Source organism: Thunnus maccoyii, chromosome 12, assembly GCF_910596095.1.
Source record: "Thunnus maccoyii chromosome 12, fThuMac1.1, whole genome shotgun sequence".
Classification (NCBI taxonomy): Eukaryota; Metazoa; Chordata; class Actinopteri; order Scombriformes; family Scombridae; genus Thunnus; species Thunnus maccoyii.
The window spans coordinates 28,931,078-28,947,374 of record NC_056544.1 but is presented as its reverse complement, the minus strand read 5'-3'; the positions used below and the strand labels follow the sequence as shown (position 1 = coordinate 28,947,374).

At 39.4% G+C, this 16,297-nt stretch overlaps 1 protein-coding gene across 1 annotated transcript in view; it reads left to right on the top strand.

Moving 5' to 3' along the window:
- The window catches only part of myo10 (myosin X), a 155,569-nt gene that overhangs the window by 77,771 nt on the left and 61,501 nt on the right, over nucleotides 1-16,297 (top strand). The window contains exon 4 of the mRNA XM_042429034.1: nucleotides 3,318-3,505. Within this exon, the coding sequence (XP_042284968.1) occupies nucleotides 3,318-3,505 (188 nt within the window). The remainder of the gene's footprint in view (nucleotides 1-3,317; nucleotides 3,506-16,297) is intronic.

Here is a 16,297-nt window from a genome sequence, read left to right as displayed (position 1 = left end):
GAGCAAAAAATGTCTGTATCGTATTAGTTTGCATGAAGACTGAAGTGAGAAAGTGAAGGTGAAGTTGTTATTGTACCTTCTAAGGTGAAAATGACTGACCCCTTTTTGCAGCTGCAAACAGTTGTGGGCTTGTGTGTGTGTGTGTTGTTTTTTTTACTCATTACTGGTCTGCTGCACAGTTGTTTCTGTGTTGTGTTCTTGGAGAAAGTTATTGGTCTCACAGGACGAGCGTGTTGGTGAAATGACAGGAACATTGCGGGCCTCTGACGTGAGAAGTAGCAGATCTCAAATACTTTTCCTGACGCTTTGTCCGCCGATCAAACACAAACCAGTCGGTTCCAGCCTCTTAAATGTGAGATTTTATTTTCTGCTTTTCTTGTTTTTTTTATGATTGTAAATTTATTGAAGTTTTTGTCATTTTTATTTTTGGACTGATCAGACGAAGCTTACAGGCTCCGCCGTTTTTCACACTTAATTTCACATTTTATTATTTAACCAATTAAAGGTGGCCTTTGAAGTTTTCTTGTAAATAAACAAGTTATGTCTCCATCGAGTGTTATTCATCAAAATGCATTGTGTGCATCCTGGAGATCAAACAAAAGTGCTGGATGCATTTTCCTCATCATAAAACATTCACAAATCTGATATTTAAATCATTTAAATCCTGCATGTTTACATCCACGTTTACTAGCTTGCAGTCTTCTTCTTCTTCTCTGTCTTTGCTGCGTTTCTTGGGGCATCACATCCACCTGTAGATCACTGGAATAGTGTGACAGCGTATTGCATCACCTGTGCATCATCGTGCACATCCGTCAGACATATAAAACGGCTCCATAGCATCACCAGAGGTCAGAAACTCCACAGGGTGCCTTTGACAAAGCAAGTGTTTTTATTCTGAGTCAGGAGGTTAAGGTATTCGGGATGACATCCAGTTGAATCCTCAACCAAACTTGACAAACTGTATGTTGTTTGAAAGTACAAAGCCTCATTATTCTTTGTATTTAAACCATCTTTAGTAATATCACTATGACAACAGCTGATTGTCATTAACAGCAGTACAAACACAGAACAGTATTTTTTTCTCTCCAGTGTTTGAGCTGCTGTTAATTTGCTTCAGTATCATTTAGACTAATTCTGACTTTTTTTTTGATTATAAACTCCAAAGAGACCTTTTTTAGAAAACATCAGGAGCTTGGCCGTTATCCATGGCGTTCAAGAGAAATAACCTTTTTAACTCGGGTGCGCTCGTTAAAGGGGGATAATCAGAAATGAAAAGTTTAAGAAGCAGCCAGTTAAAGATTTTTATCTGAGAGATGGAAAACTTCTCTCAGCCTACTTACTGCACCTCCAAGTATTTACTGGGTTTGACAGCATCACTCCGTTTATGCTTATAAGTAAAACAAACACGGCTTAATGCTTGTGTAACCTTTCCAACCGCTCGAACCGTCGCAGCTGATGAAGACGACGGGCGGTTTTTTGACAGTTTTCATGCACGGGCCTGAACGCCGCCGCCGTAACCTTTACGACTCCTCACTCACGACGAGGCCGGCAGTAGAAATAATCCAGTTGTTTTTTCTCACAGATACATGCTGATGTGCTGCCTTTTTTTTTTTTTTTTTTTTCCAAGCCTGCCTATTTACCCATTAGTCACCACCGCAGCACCGACGCCGCTGCCAAGACTTCTCTCTGGCTTCACAAGCTTCTATTTCAGCAGTTTGGTTTTGTTTCTCGCTTTGAACTTTGAAAGATGAAGCTGGTTTGGAAAATCTGCTGTTTTTTTTTTGTTTTTTTTTTAAGGGGGAGGGGTTGAAAAGAAAGCAAAAGGTCAAACATGTCTGACTGTCTTGAGTAGAACTAGTAGATTCTGTGTTTTACTGAGGGGGTCACGTGTCGGAGCTGCTTGTTAGGGTGTTTTTTTTTTTTTTTCAGCCTCGGAGCTTAATGGGGATTTTATGACTCTGCGCTTTCGTCCAAGAAATTGGATTATGTGCAGCCTTTGGCCCGTCTGTGCTTCCACCTGAGGCAGCAGAAATGTTTTGATCACTGGTTATTAAATGAGGAAGAATGACGGAGAAGTTCAGAGATGAGCTGTTACAATCGGAGTGTTTTTTTCAAAAATTGATTCATTGTATCTCATTACATACAAACACTCACACTGTTTATCATCCTCTTTCCAGACACATATCCCTGTGTGTGTGTGTGTGTGTGTCTTCATTTACAACATATTTTAAGCAGCAGCAGCTTACGGGATAAATTGTGTCTTTTTGTGAAGATGCAAAGAAACGTGCAAATCATCCAACAATAACTGCAACCAAGAGATACAATCTGAAATGCAAAAAATAAATTTGCATCCAAAATCACAGCTTCAGCGTGACTGTACTTAACTGTCTTTTTGGTTTTTCTAATTCTTCTAGTTTTTATTTGCTTTTTGAGTTACTGGAAGATTATCAGACCAATAGAAAAGCAGCCACACCACACAGAATCCCCCGCCCCTCCCTCGCCCCCCCTCACCATAAACACCACCAAGCTTAGAAGTCACACTGAAGATGTGATTTTGCTTTTCACATCGTCGGTATTTGTCATATTTTGGGGTTGCAGTTATTGATCCCACAACTTCTTTGCCTTTTGTATTAAAAAACAAAATGAACCCAGTGGAAATTTAAATGTAGTCGTTAGAGGAGATTCTCATGTGAACAGTAACATAATGTTTCCATCTGTCTTCATTTAAACATATGATTCTGGCTGCAACTAATGACGGTTTTCAAAGTCAGCCAGTCTATTTTTTTGAATAATCAATTAATCATTTTGTCTATAAAATGTGACAAATAAGTGAAAAATGAAAATGATAACCTTCCAGAGTCAAAGATGACGTCTGCAGATGTCTTGTTTTATCTGCTCAACCATCCCGAATCCAAAGATGATCAGTTTTCTATCATGTTTGACAAAGTAAAGAATTAAATCATCACATTTGAGAAGCTGAAACCAGCAAATTTTTGTGTTTTTTTTTTGCTTTAAAAAAAATAGTTGCAGCTGTAGATTCAACTTTATTTAAAGCATCACAGTAACTTTGTCAATGTAGTTTGTATTTTTGTCTTTTTTAGCACTTTCTGCACTTGTTTCTGAAAAGTTTTGGTTTGTTGAAGATGAATATGATGCACATTTTCATTTTGTATTGCTGAATTTGTGCGCCTCCTCTTGGTTTCACATGTAATTCTATGTATATTTTAACTGTATAACGGCTCTGCTCTTCATATTGACACATACTCCTGTTTTTTTTTTTATTTCTAACGCTCTCATCCTCTCTCCTGATCCCTCAGACGTACATCGGCTCCATCCTGGCGGCGGTGAACCCTTACCAGCCGCTGCCCGGCCTGTACGAGCGGCCGGCCGTGGAGCTGTACAGTCGACACCACCTGGGGGAGATCTCCCCGCACATCTTCGCCGTCGCCAACGAGTGCTACCGCTCGCTGTGGAAGAGGCTGCAGAACCAGTGCGTCCTGATCAGGTGGGTGATCACGTCGATTTTAAAAAAGCAAGGCTGAACTCGCACAAATTTTAAAGTTTTAAATGTTGTTTCTTCATCCCCCAACATCCTCCCAGTATCCCATCTTTTGCAGAATATCTTTACCTTCCTCGTCAGTCAGAGGTTAAATCGCAGCCTCTAATTGGCTGTTTGAATAAACCGTTATACTCGTTCAGTCGCTCTCCCCTCGGTGTGCCAAACACTTTGATCGAGTTTCAAGTCTCCTGGGCAGTTTGGCCACAGCTCTGAGGATCCGAGCGCTGCGTGCCATAACGCATACACACACACACACACACACACACACACACACACACACACACACACACACACACTCTGTTACTATCTCCATCCTCTGTCCGCTGCTTTCCTTCCTCACATCCTTCCTCTTGGACTTTAGCTGGACGACTTTCACACATTGTGTTTTTTTTTTTAGACAGATGAGGGACGTTCTCTTCCCCTCCCCTTTGACTTCAAACACAAAAAGTTATTTTTACATTCTTTAGAAATGATAATATTTGTTCCCTGATTTAGCGAAGAGCGGATGCAGAAGACATCGCTCTGATTGTGTTTGTGGTCATCGAGGTATCCTGAATACGTGGCCGCTGGACTTGATTCATTCCTGTCGGGACGAGTCACAGAGCAGGAAGAATTGTGCAAGAACAAAGAAAACATAGTGCACCAACTCTAACGTTTTCAACAAGGGACGCACTAATTAGTCTTTCTCAATGTTAATGTTGTAAACTCAGATCTGCTCTTTGTCCTTTTTGTTTTAAAATCTGTGAATCCTATTTGGAGCTGATCATGAATCACTCATGTGTTGCTGATTGCATTATTGTTTCCAACATCTGGACGTATCATTGCATTGCTACAAGATTAATAATCCTAGATGCCTTGTTAAAAAATGTTTCTGATGAAAATCACCCGAATCATCAGCCTGAATCACAAATATGAGATTGCAACAGAGCGGAGTGTCTCATATTTACAGCTTTAGATGCCAAGAATGAATCCAGGCGGTGACGTTTCTTCTCCTACTAACAGAAGCAACACATTCAAATGTATCCAACCTTTCTTTTTTAAAAACATTTTTAAGTTCAAACTTCTTATCTTGTCTCTGGAATATAAAACATCACAGGTCAGTCAGATAAACCAGCTGTTCATAAATCCATCACTAAGTTTGTCTTTCCAAGACTTCTTAAGTTCTTAGTAACTACAAACTAGTTTTAAACTAAATACAGTTATATCATTTAACCATTAAATGTCTTAAGTGTATGAATCAGTTGCTGGGAATCATCTGTTGCGCCATCCAATGAGAAACCAACCGACTATGTAAACAGGAAGTGACTGTAACATAACCAGAAATATCAGTTTTAGCAGCCAGAAGATAAAATGATCTTAACTATTAATCCTTTGTGAACGTTGGTGTGGCTTTGTTTTATTTCTGTCTGTGTACCTGCAGACACGTGTGTTGTAGGATTAGTTCATGCAGTTTATAGTGAGAAGGAAACATCAGTGTTATCTGTGTTTCACTGCATCATCTCGTATCACTAATTCATGTAAAATATCTTAATCCTGCTTCAAACATGTGCTTCATGTATATATAGTAAGCACATCGATTGATCTCTGTCAGTAACTTTGTCAGAGCTCATGAACTCATGAATCGCTACTGAAATGTGAAAAACCAGCAGCAGCTTCGCATCTGTAGTTTCACCTCACATGTTCCCTGTGGTCTCAGTTGCCTTCGTCCTTGTGTTCAGGACACAGAAACCCTTTTGTCTGACAGGATGTTGGTCAGTGGGAAGAATATGTGCCACGGCGCGCACAGCGAGGCGTAAACACAAACATGTCATATTGTCGTTGGAAAAGACCCTGAGCTGCACAATGCCGCCATTCTGTTCACACAGAGATGCATCGATCCGCTTTGTGTTTGGCTTCTTATCCCGCTGAATCCTGCTGCCCCCTTTTCAAAGAGATGATTTCTCATTTCTGTGATGAAATCTGTGTATTTTTGAAGCAATGCAACACACTTTTCAACCAGTTACGGGAGCCTGGACACTTAATGTAGCACAGAAACTGTAACTTCAAGAAAAAGTAAAATGCCAAAGTGCACGTTGGCTGTATAGTTCTGCCATGATAGCAGCAGCAGGACATGAAGCCAGGCCAGAGACGACAAACCGCAGTCCGCAGTCTTGACCTTTAGCTGTTGTCTCTGCTGAAACACAACCTGATGGTTAACTGTCTGTTAAAAGAGAGTAAATGACACAGTGAGCCTCCCAAGACACACCCTGTAAGGGCGGATTATCCTCTGCCAAATCTGATTGTTGCATCTTTGAGAATATTTTTGAGGATGAACGTTGCATCTTTCTACACTGTATCGTGGATGGTCTGGACTCTGGATACGTCTGTGTTACTGACTGTTTTATTAAATAGGGAATAAAGAGGAATAGGGAATAAAGTTTATTAGTATGATGATCCATTAAACAGGAAAAGCAGCAACTTCCTGGAATGAACAGCAACAACTTTTCTATACATTTTTTTAAAACACGGTGACTTTTCGCTTTTAAAGTGTTAAACTTTTACCTTTTGTGAGGGTTTCGGTGCCTCTGAAGTGTTAATAAGCTGTTAATTGTTACCCTCTAGCAAGACATTTAACTCCCAGCTGCACTGGTGAAGCTGCTGAACAGTCAACAGCAGCTGAGTGAACATGAAGCAGTGTGATGTGATGCAGAAAAGAATCCAGTTTCTGTCAAGTTGAATGCAGCTGCACACCTGAAGCAACAAAGTTAATTGCTGAGAGCCACAGGACGTTTATGTCCCATTCTCTCTATTATAGATGTCTTTCTCTCTGTTTGCATGTTATTCTCTAAGCATCTTGGTAGCTTATAAACTTGCAAAAACTCATATATTTGTATTTTGTGTTGTATTGTATGTGTCAGACTCATTGATTATCTCGTGACCTCTCTGCTTTGTTACGTTCGTAGTGCTGGAGCTCTGTCTGGTCTCTGCTGTGGGTGATGGATGTGTGAGGTTGTGAATAATTGCAGGGCGGAGCAGTGACACTGAGGGCTGCTGCCCGGATGTGTGGGCCGACTGCTGAGTGAGTTTCAGCCTGGAGGCTTGTTCACTGTCATGGTGCACCGTTACTTAGAGAGAACATAGATACAACCTTCAATTTTTAACCAAAATATCAGTCGTAAGAGTATTTTTATGTTAAGTATTATAACAGAGAACAGTGTTATGGTTTATTTTCACCTTAAAAGACCTTGTCCTCTTCCTACTGCCAAGAGTTTGACACCACTTACATCAGGCTTATTATTTTTGTATTTTTTCCAGTAAAAATAGACAGATTTCTTTTAAAAGAGAAGCGACTCTTTTAATTTATGTCCCTGCGCAGCCAAACCTGTCCTGTTTTCTGCTGCAAGACAACTCCGTTAACCGCAGGTTACAGGAAAACAGGGTCGTCTTTCAACAATAACAAATAATAAAACCTTTTTTGTAGTAATAAATAATAGAAAAATGGGGAAGAAACTGAAATGAACTGCTGGTTATGCACCAGAGTCCATCTAACAAAGAACAAAAACGGGCTACAGTAGAGTGTTTGTGTTTCTAATGGTACTTTTTAAAATCTGAGTTTCATTAAAATGTTTTTTTTTAGCCAATTTTGACTCATTTTTCTGCCCAGTTTTTTAGAAAATAACAACCAACAAATTCTTAGATAATAAAGAAAAAAATACAAATAATGAGGCCTCTGGACACCTGAATCCATGCTATGAATTTTCTTATTATATTTGAATATGGAAGTTCATTCATGACCTTGGGAAGGTCTACTTACTAGCTTATTTCTGAGATTTTAACCAAACCTCACTACCTTTGTCAATGAATGGAACTGGCTCCGTTGTGACATCATGTGACCCAAGCGTGGAAGAAAAAGATATTAAATGGACCTTTGAGTTGGGATTATTTTGTCACATATTTATACCTCTTATATATTCATATCAGCCTACAAAAGACTGACTTTCAGGTCAGATTTTCTTCACTGTAATTTCAGCCTCTGTGGTAAAACCGAGACAGGAGACACTGGGCGCAAACCAACACCGACGCTTGTAACTGGATCAGTCGTAGCCCGTCGCTGTTCTCCATGGTGGAGCGAACTTTTTACAGCCAGATTTCAAGCTCGTAAATGTTGTGTGTTTGATACCCTAAAGTTAGATTTTGGGTGGAGGATCATTTGAACACCGAGTCCTGCCCAGCTGCTGCCACAGTACATGGTCTGGTTTACAATGAACTCTGACACATTTCCCCCCGTTGGTTCCCCCAAAAAACACCAAAGCCATCTCAGAGCGAACCCTCGTAAAACATGTAACATGGCAGCAACCCCCCCCACCCTCCCCACCCACCCACCCATAAGGAGAAAGGATCACTTCACTGTGTGTGAGGAAGAAGAGCTATAAATTGCAAGCTGGCACTTTCAGGCGAGGCAGGAAGCTTTCTCATCAGATTTAGGGATTGTGGGTAATCAGATCCAGGCGGTGGGAGGTGAATGAAACAGGAGCTGGTGTACAAGACGAGGAGGAGGAGGAGGAAGAAACCAGCTCTAACGCAAGGCATCTGCTCATTAATGCTCATGAATGCCACTTTGCGTTTTCACTCATGCGGATACCTGCCTGCGTTGATCCACATGATTTTAATAGAAACACCAACCTCCCCCACCCCCCTCCCCCCCGTTGAGTTTCTGCTGCAGATTTCAGCAAAAACCGCCAACGAAGAAACTCTTGGAAAACTTCCAAACCTTCATCAAGAACACTAAATGCCACCATGGCAGGTTTTCGTCTGGATAATAAAGCAATAAACAGAAGATTAAGACCTCTAATTTGCTTTTTTTATTTTTATTGCCTAATGCCCCATGTTTGGTCTGGGGCTGTTTTTCCATGGCTTGGTTGGCTCCTTAGTTCCAAAAAGGAGAAATCTTAATGCAACAACATACAATAATATTTCAGACATTAGTGTTCTTCCCTTCGTCCCTTTCCTGCTTCAACATAACACTTCCCCCGTTCAAGAAGCCAGCGCCATAAAGAAATGTTTTTCAAGGTTTGGTGTGGAAGAACTTCCTCCTCAACCCCATCCAACATCCACATCTGCTGGAAAACCTGAAACCAGAAGAGCGGGGGCTGTTAGCAGCAGATGAATGCACATGGCATGTCGAATCACATGTTCAGCAAGCACCAACGACCACATATGTGTGTCGGGTTCAGGTGTCAACATGCTTCTGGTCATGTAGTGCACTGGGTGCCCACAACATTGTTAATTTGTTAAAAACACATTCTAGATCAAACTTCCTGCACCATCTAAGCCCTCTGATTGGCCAAAGTCATCTTCTAGCCGAGATGGTAAATCTAGTTTGTGTCTTTCTTCCCTTTTGTAGTGTATTTTTAAATCTGCATTTACTGATTTTTTGGCTACTTAGCAGAAACAAGAAGTGAACACAGCACTGACATATCACCTTTTAATTTGAACTTGTTAGCAAACACTTGCTTATTTCCACATCCAGCAGTTACGGAGCAACATTATCATTCATTTGGAGCCGTGTTTCTGTCCACCTGGTGAATGTAAGTCCAATATTCACTCTCTTTTAGCTCTGTTTTTACTCTCTACCAACTCCTGAGGGAAATATCTGGCTCTTTAGCTGCTAAATGCTCCACTATGTTCACCAGCTAGTCTACAGCTAACTGTGTCTGTTTGCCGTTTGATGCTGAGCAGGTAGTGTACAGTGGCTTTTTACAGCTTTTTCTCTGAAAACAGCTGCCTGCTGCAGCCCAAAACAACACTATGAGAGCGCTGAGAGTGAACCAAAACATTCAAGTTGCTGGCTGACGGCTAAACAATGAGTTGAAACTCGCTATAAAGCTCTGTAAAGCTGAAGGGAGCTGCAGAGTCACTGATAATTCTCTGTAGGTTCATCACTACGAGCCACGACCAACACATTACACACTGACCGCTCTTACATTATTATAAGAAAAACAGATTATAGCAGCTTTATGTCTAAGATTTGGAAGAAAACCTTTCCATACTGTATCTCGATTGTTCGAACTGGACACTGCAAAAATATGCATCTGATTTAGTCAGTTGATGCAGTTTTTGAGTCTGGAAGCTGAAGTTCTCCAATGTTAAATGTCTCAATATAAGCAGCTACACAAGTTTACTACAATAAAATTATAAAATTTACACAAAACAAAAGGTCAATTTTCTAGCTGTTCTGTAGCTTTCGATCATATCACATGATCTTTCTCAGCAGAGGGAGTTTGTCAAGCAATTATAGATGTTCAAATTTCCATTTTTCTAAACACTTCAAGGACTCTACATCCACGTCGAGTGCGTTCTTGACCACAAAAAACCAACAGCTGACAAAACAATCTCACCTCAAGGTCCATTTAGTAGCTGTTCTGGAGCTTTTTGGTCTTGTAACTTGCTGCTTATCTCAAACCTTTGAAAGACTTTTCTCACATACGAAAAGTAAGATTTTAGGCACTGATATTGTTTTGACTGACTGCCTTTGTGTCCAAAACATCCCAGATTTGATTAAATTACAAAGCTCTCAGGGTGTGATCCAGCAGAACCCACCACCCCCGACCCAGCAGTTTGTCCCTGACCTCCTGACCCCGGAGGCGAGTGAGAGGTCAAACTCAAGGCTCTCCAGCCATGTTAATTACGCAGGCATCTGGGGTCACCAAAGCCCTGCAGCAAAGCCCTGCAAAAACATACCTGAGAGGTTTTCTCTTGGGATTTGGCAGGATTTATCTGCATCAGATTAATAATTTGACTGAGCTCCAACCAAAGGAATGAATGGATCACAGCGAAGGAAGAGAGCATGATGGGAGGGAAACATAGTTTACCATGTTGGTTTTAGGTGTAACATGAGACAAACACTTCAAACTGAACTTGGCCTCTAACTAACATTTGTTTTTGTGTGTTTTATTGGCTCTCATCAATCTGTTTTGTATAAAAGTCATTCATAAGAAGTCTTAAGTGCCTAAAAGCAAAATAGTTTTCTTCTTCATAGATTCAACTTTAGACATAAAGTAAAGTTCACATTAAATTCTTGTGGTTTGTTGGGCATATTCAAGTATCCACTGTTGTTTCAGAGCTTTTTTTGGGTCAAAGTCTGACATACAATCCGTCTTTAACAAGACCACAAGCCTACAGCCACACTAGCATCACTGTGAGAATATATTGCTCGCTACAATCCAGAAAACAACATTTTTGGATGGATTAAAAAAAAAAAAACAAGAACTAAAGATGACTTTGGTATTCTTAGATCTGTACCACTTAGGGACAAAAGATGACAGGTTTGTCTTTAGGAAGGGTGGAAACAGGAAAGATCATGTTATTTAATGAGTTATCCTAACTATAATGGCCATTTTTGGACACATCAGACTCAGCTTGTCAGTCTCAGCTCTGCTTTTTTCTGACTTGGCTGAACTTTAATCATTCAAAACCATTCATTGTGGATTGAGACCTGAAAAACGTCCTGGCGCCACTTACCACCGCTATAAAACTCAAAAGACTTGTCCAGTGTCACAATGAGGACAAGTTAAGAAACTTAACGTCTTCTTATTTGCTGGAGAGACAAACTGGAGACAACCAATCACGTTGTTTTGATTTCCTTAGGAAATAGGAACACTTAGTTGCTTTTTACGCCACTCGTAAGTAATGTTGACCTAAGGTTTTCTCTGACGTACCTGTCGATCTGCAGGTGTGCAAAAGTTCTACTGCTTTTGGGAAATTAACTAGTTTGTTTTGTGCTAGTACTCCGGATAATGCACAATTACTTCCTGACACTGTGGATCACCATGCTGTCTGATGTCTGTCTCTAACTTTACTGCCCTTTGTGTTGCGTTGTTTATCTGACAATTGCTGCAGACATAAAAGGAATTTCCAAAAGAATAATAAATTAAACTAACTAGTAGCAATCCTAACATGGCATTAATCTCAAAGTAAAGCAGAAGCTGAAAGGTATTCATTTGTTTTAGAGGCAACAAGTAGTAAATGCAAGTTTTGCACAAGTATGTCCTCTGGGGAACATGAATGTCTGCACAAAATTGCATTGCAATCCAATAGATGTCCAGCTATTTCACTCTGAACCAACATATTTCAATCTGCTAGCACAGCTCAAAGGTTAAGATTTTAATTTGGACTGTGTAACTAATTGACTTGTTAAGTTTTAATATTTTACCCCCTGCAGAGTAACCTTAAGTTCATTTTAACAAATAATTTAATCTTAATCTTCTCTAAAGTTTGTATTTCTTGAAATAAACAGGTATTCTGGTGAGATAAATTCACTTTTTTCAAGTGACAAAGTTCAGATTCTTAAAGAGGCTCAGATTAAGCCCGGACTTCTAGATTTCTTTTCTTCACTTTTTCATTGAGTTTCACTTCTCGTCTCACTTTCCTCTCCGTGCTCGGTAGCTCTTTCACTCTTTAACAGAGTCTGCAGCTCTCCTCACTCGGTACAAAAGGTCTGGGTGAGGTCCAGAGCCGCGGAGGCAGTTTGTCCAACACGCTCAGTCGCTCCGCTTAAGACTCCCTCCTTCCTGCCTGCGGGGGGTTTTACCTTGGGTGGCAACAGCATGTGGAGAGCCAGAGATTAGCACAAAGGCATGGTGCTGCTTAGCTGTGTGTGTGTGTGTCCTAGTTTGGATAAGCTGGCATGCTGCCAGAGGTCTTTTAAATGAGTTACATTTAACAGGCCTTTTCAGATTTGGCCGTCACTGTAGTCTGAGCTATTTAAATGAGTTATACACACCGAGCCCTTTAAAGTAAGATCCAATCCCTTCAAGAAAGTTTGACCCACTGCTGAAAAGAAACACTGGGGAGATCTATAGTTGTGTTTGGATTTACTGTTTCTGTCTAGCTGTAACTAAGACGCCAAAAACAGAAACTTAAAATTTGAGTCTGCATTAATGCCTTTTCATAATTACAGACGGTTTTTAGCCAATTTTCAGCTATGATAAATGTAAATTGTACAATTCTGGCTCCTGAAGTACAACAACACTAAAACAGAAGAACATTAAAGCTGCAATGAGCCATTTCTGACCACTAGGGGGCAGAAAGATACAAAGACAAGCAAGAGTATTACCGCATTGGAGTCCTGAAATCCAATATCCACTCTCCTTTTAGCTCTGGTTTGTTCTCGCCAACTCCTGAGAAAAATATCCAGCTCTTTAGCGGCTAAATGTTGCACCTTCTTCACCAGCTAGTCTCTAACTTTGTCTGTCTGCTGTTTGGTGCTGGACAGGTAGAGTACAGTGAGTTTATCAGAGATGCTTGATGCTGGAAATGCAGTAAACATACCGTAAAGACACAACACTGTGACCTAAAAGAGGCTAAAAGCTCAGAAGACACTTTTACATTACAAAGAATCATTTGACTCAATATTTCTATCAAGTGTGTTGCGTAATAGAGCTGTGAGTATGAAAGGCCAACACTGTTGGCTAATTGACAAGAAGATTAAAGATGCTACATGCAGCTTTTTACCAGCAACTAATTATTGTCATGTTTGCAACAAATCCTCTAAATTAAACAATAAAGATATGTTGTTTGTCAGAGTGACACAAGAATGATCTGACGCCCTTATCAGCAGGATAACATCATGTCTCTGTGCCTTCAGTAACTATTGGGACTCTTCAACAGTTGCTGGATTTAACAGTAGACATCATGGTAAAATGCAGAGTCTGCACACTGCTCTGTGCTCCCACAGTGTATCTTTTATTTACTGTTGCTGTGCAACATTTTGATCAATCAGATCATCTTCAGGCACCTGTGCAACTTGTTTTGGCAGCAGAAAACGTTGTGCTGATTCTACATTTTGCTCTGATTCCTTCCAAAGATATTACAACTCACTGTTGGAAAATAAATCAATTTTATGATCTGACAGCACTGTGGTTATGTTTAGGCACAAACACAGCTTGGCTATGGTTAGGGATCATAGTTTGGCTTCAGAAAGTAGGTTACAAAAACATTGTGGTTTGGGTTAAAATGAATTAAGGTTAGGGGATTTTTGTTGTCATGTTTACCGTAATAACCACTTCGTAAATATATAGAAACGTCAAACTCTTTGCTCCTGACAGACAAGAGTTATAATTATCACAGCCACTAGAGGGTTTTGGCAATCAATGTGTCATTTTTTGGGCATCTGCTGAAACAATGGGTGCTTTTTTAGTTTTCTTTTCTTTTTAAGGAGAACAGTTTCTGATTTTGAGATATTATAACAGCAGAATGAAGTGAGTTTTAACCTCTACTCTCTATTTTACGTCGTCATTCTCCAGGTCTGATTCGGAGGAGAATCTGTTGGCTCGCTTTGCTGAACAAAACCAGCAGAGGGCGCTGTTCTTCTGAAGCAAATAGAGCTAAAACTCTTTTTTTTGTGAAGGCAGATGGATGGAAAATGGAAAAGGCTGATGGAATCTTTATCTTTTTTTAAGGAAGAGTAGAAGAGAAGATACAGATATATGGGAATGTGATCTCAATTTAGAAAAAACAGAAGTGTAATAAAAGCTACCAATCATTTCCTCTTATTTATTTTTGGTAATTCCAACACAGTGTCATTATTAATTTGTTAATGACATGTTAATGCTACAAGCAGCAGCTTTCAAAGACGCTAATTACCCAAACTATCTGCTCACAGTCATATCAGACTTCCTGTTTCCGTGTGGACCGTCTAAACCGCAGCCTGTCCTGTCATAACATCTGTCCACTTGTGTAGCGTGATTACGTCTCAAGCTATAGCCAGACACCCCGAGAGTTTACAGTCCTGTTCTGTGTCTGTCTATCAGGAACAGTGTCACTGACTCCATTCAAGTTCAACTTTATTTATAAAACACAACTCAAGCAAGCAGTGTTTCCCACATGCTGCTCAAAAGACTAATGATGAGGAGCTGATACTTTTACCACACGTCTTCTGTATGTATGTACTTTTTATTCCTTTCAGATGGAGTTCACACAATGTTTTTTCTACCAATTACACATTTATTAATTTTAATTGTAAAAAAGCCAATTTGTATGGCAGCGCAAAATATCTAGTTTTATCAAGAAAACATTTTCTTGACAAAAAAGCATCTTATTATAATGAGAAACGTGTGGATGTCTATGTTGCTTAGTAAGAACAGAATTTCATCATGTGTTAGAAAGAAAGAAGAAAGTACGACTTGATCAATTTGTTCAAACGTTACATATTTCAAACATCTTTCTCGTTATTACAAGTTTTTTTTCATTATAATGAGAAAATGTTTTCATTTAACGAGATAAGTGTCTCGTTATAACAAATTGATATTCTAGTTATAATGAGAAAAATTACTTGTATAACTTTAGTGAGTAAACTTTCTCATTAGAACGAGAAAACCTTTACGTTACAACATGATACAAATAGCAAATATTGTTTTTGTCATGATGACAGCAATACGCTGCCGTAGATTTCTGGCTACAAACCAAATTTCACCTACTTTTATAGTTGTGACTTAAAAACTGCAAACATCTAACGGTGGATATTCAAAATCTCGATTATGATAGAAATCTATCCACCAGAGATCAATCAATAGAATTTTAAGATACCCTGCTGACAGATAAACTAACAGCACAAACATCACCATCTGTAGTGGTGCTCATTTCAATTTCTAATCTAAACGTTTTAAAGCCATGACGTTGTTGTTATTGCTATAATCTCAAAAAAACTACCAGAATAAATACACAGTATGTTCGATTTTACCTGCTTTCCTCTCAGAATTATATTATTTCCATCTATATACCTAGTTTAATGTTGGGATTTGGCCATCTAATGATCTCTCCCTTCTGTTTTCTGCTTAATAACATTAGAAGTTCAAATATTTCATTTAACCAGCATAGTAACAAAGAACATTTCTGCTTTATTAGATTAGTTTACAGTGGTTAGATTCAGGAGAGAGATGTGGAAAACAGAGGGGATGTTTTTCAGAGTTTCGTGACTTCATGGCATTTACCTCCGGCCTCTGAACCACCAGAACACGCCAGGAGGAAGATGTGTTGTAACGTCGTCCGTCGGTATGTTCCCCAGTGCCTCGACACTGTCAGTACAAGCAGTGGTGCTACCGTAATACATCTAATATAAAATGACCTGTAAGTGCTGAGTGGAGGTTTGCTTTGGTTCCTCAAAAGACGCAAATTGGCCTGATTGGACAGATTCAATTAGAGCTGCAAATTAATCCGCAGCTATTGTAATAATCAGTTAATTGTTAAAGTCATTTGATGGTTCCACCTTCTCAAATGTGAGAATTAACATTGTAGTTATTGAATATCTGAAGGTTTTGGACTGTTAGTCAGACAAAATTAGATATTTAATGACATGGATCATTTTTCTTTCTTTCTGACAAACTAAACAATTAATGAATGAATTGAGAAAAGAACCGGCAGATCATTAGATTATGAAAATAATTGTTAGCTGCAGCCGTAGATTGAAGGGATTCTTTAATGATGTGTTTTAGTTTTGTTAACTGCGTCTCTTCTGCAGTCACTGTTAGGACATTTATTGTATTATCATTTAAATTCAAGTGGTATTTTTTTTACAAAGCACTTGTTAAAGTTTCCTTTGCTTTCCAATCAGCTGTTGGGAACCACCATGGTGCTCACGGACTCTTTATTGCAAACTGAAAAAACACATCACTTCCTGCAGCAGCCTGAATATTCACCATATTGTCATTTCTGTTTACAGTACTTCAGCTGTGAAAAACTGTATTTTACATACATAGTATT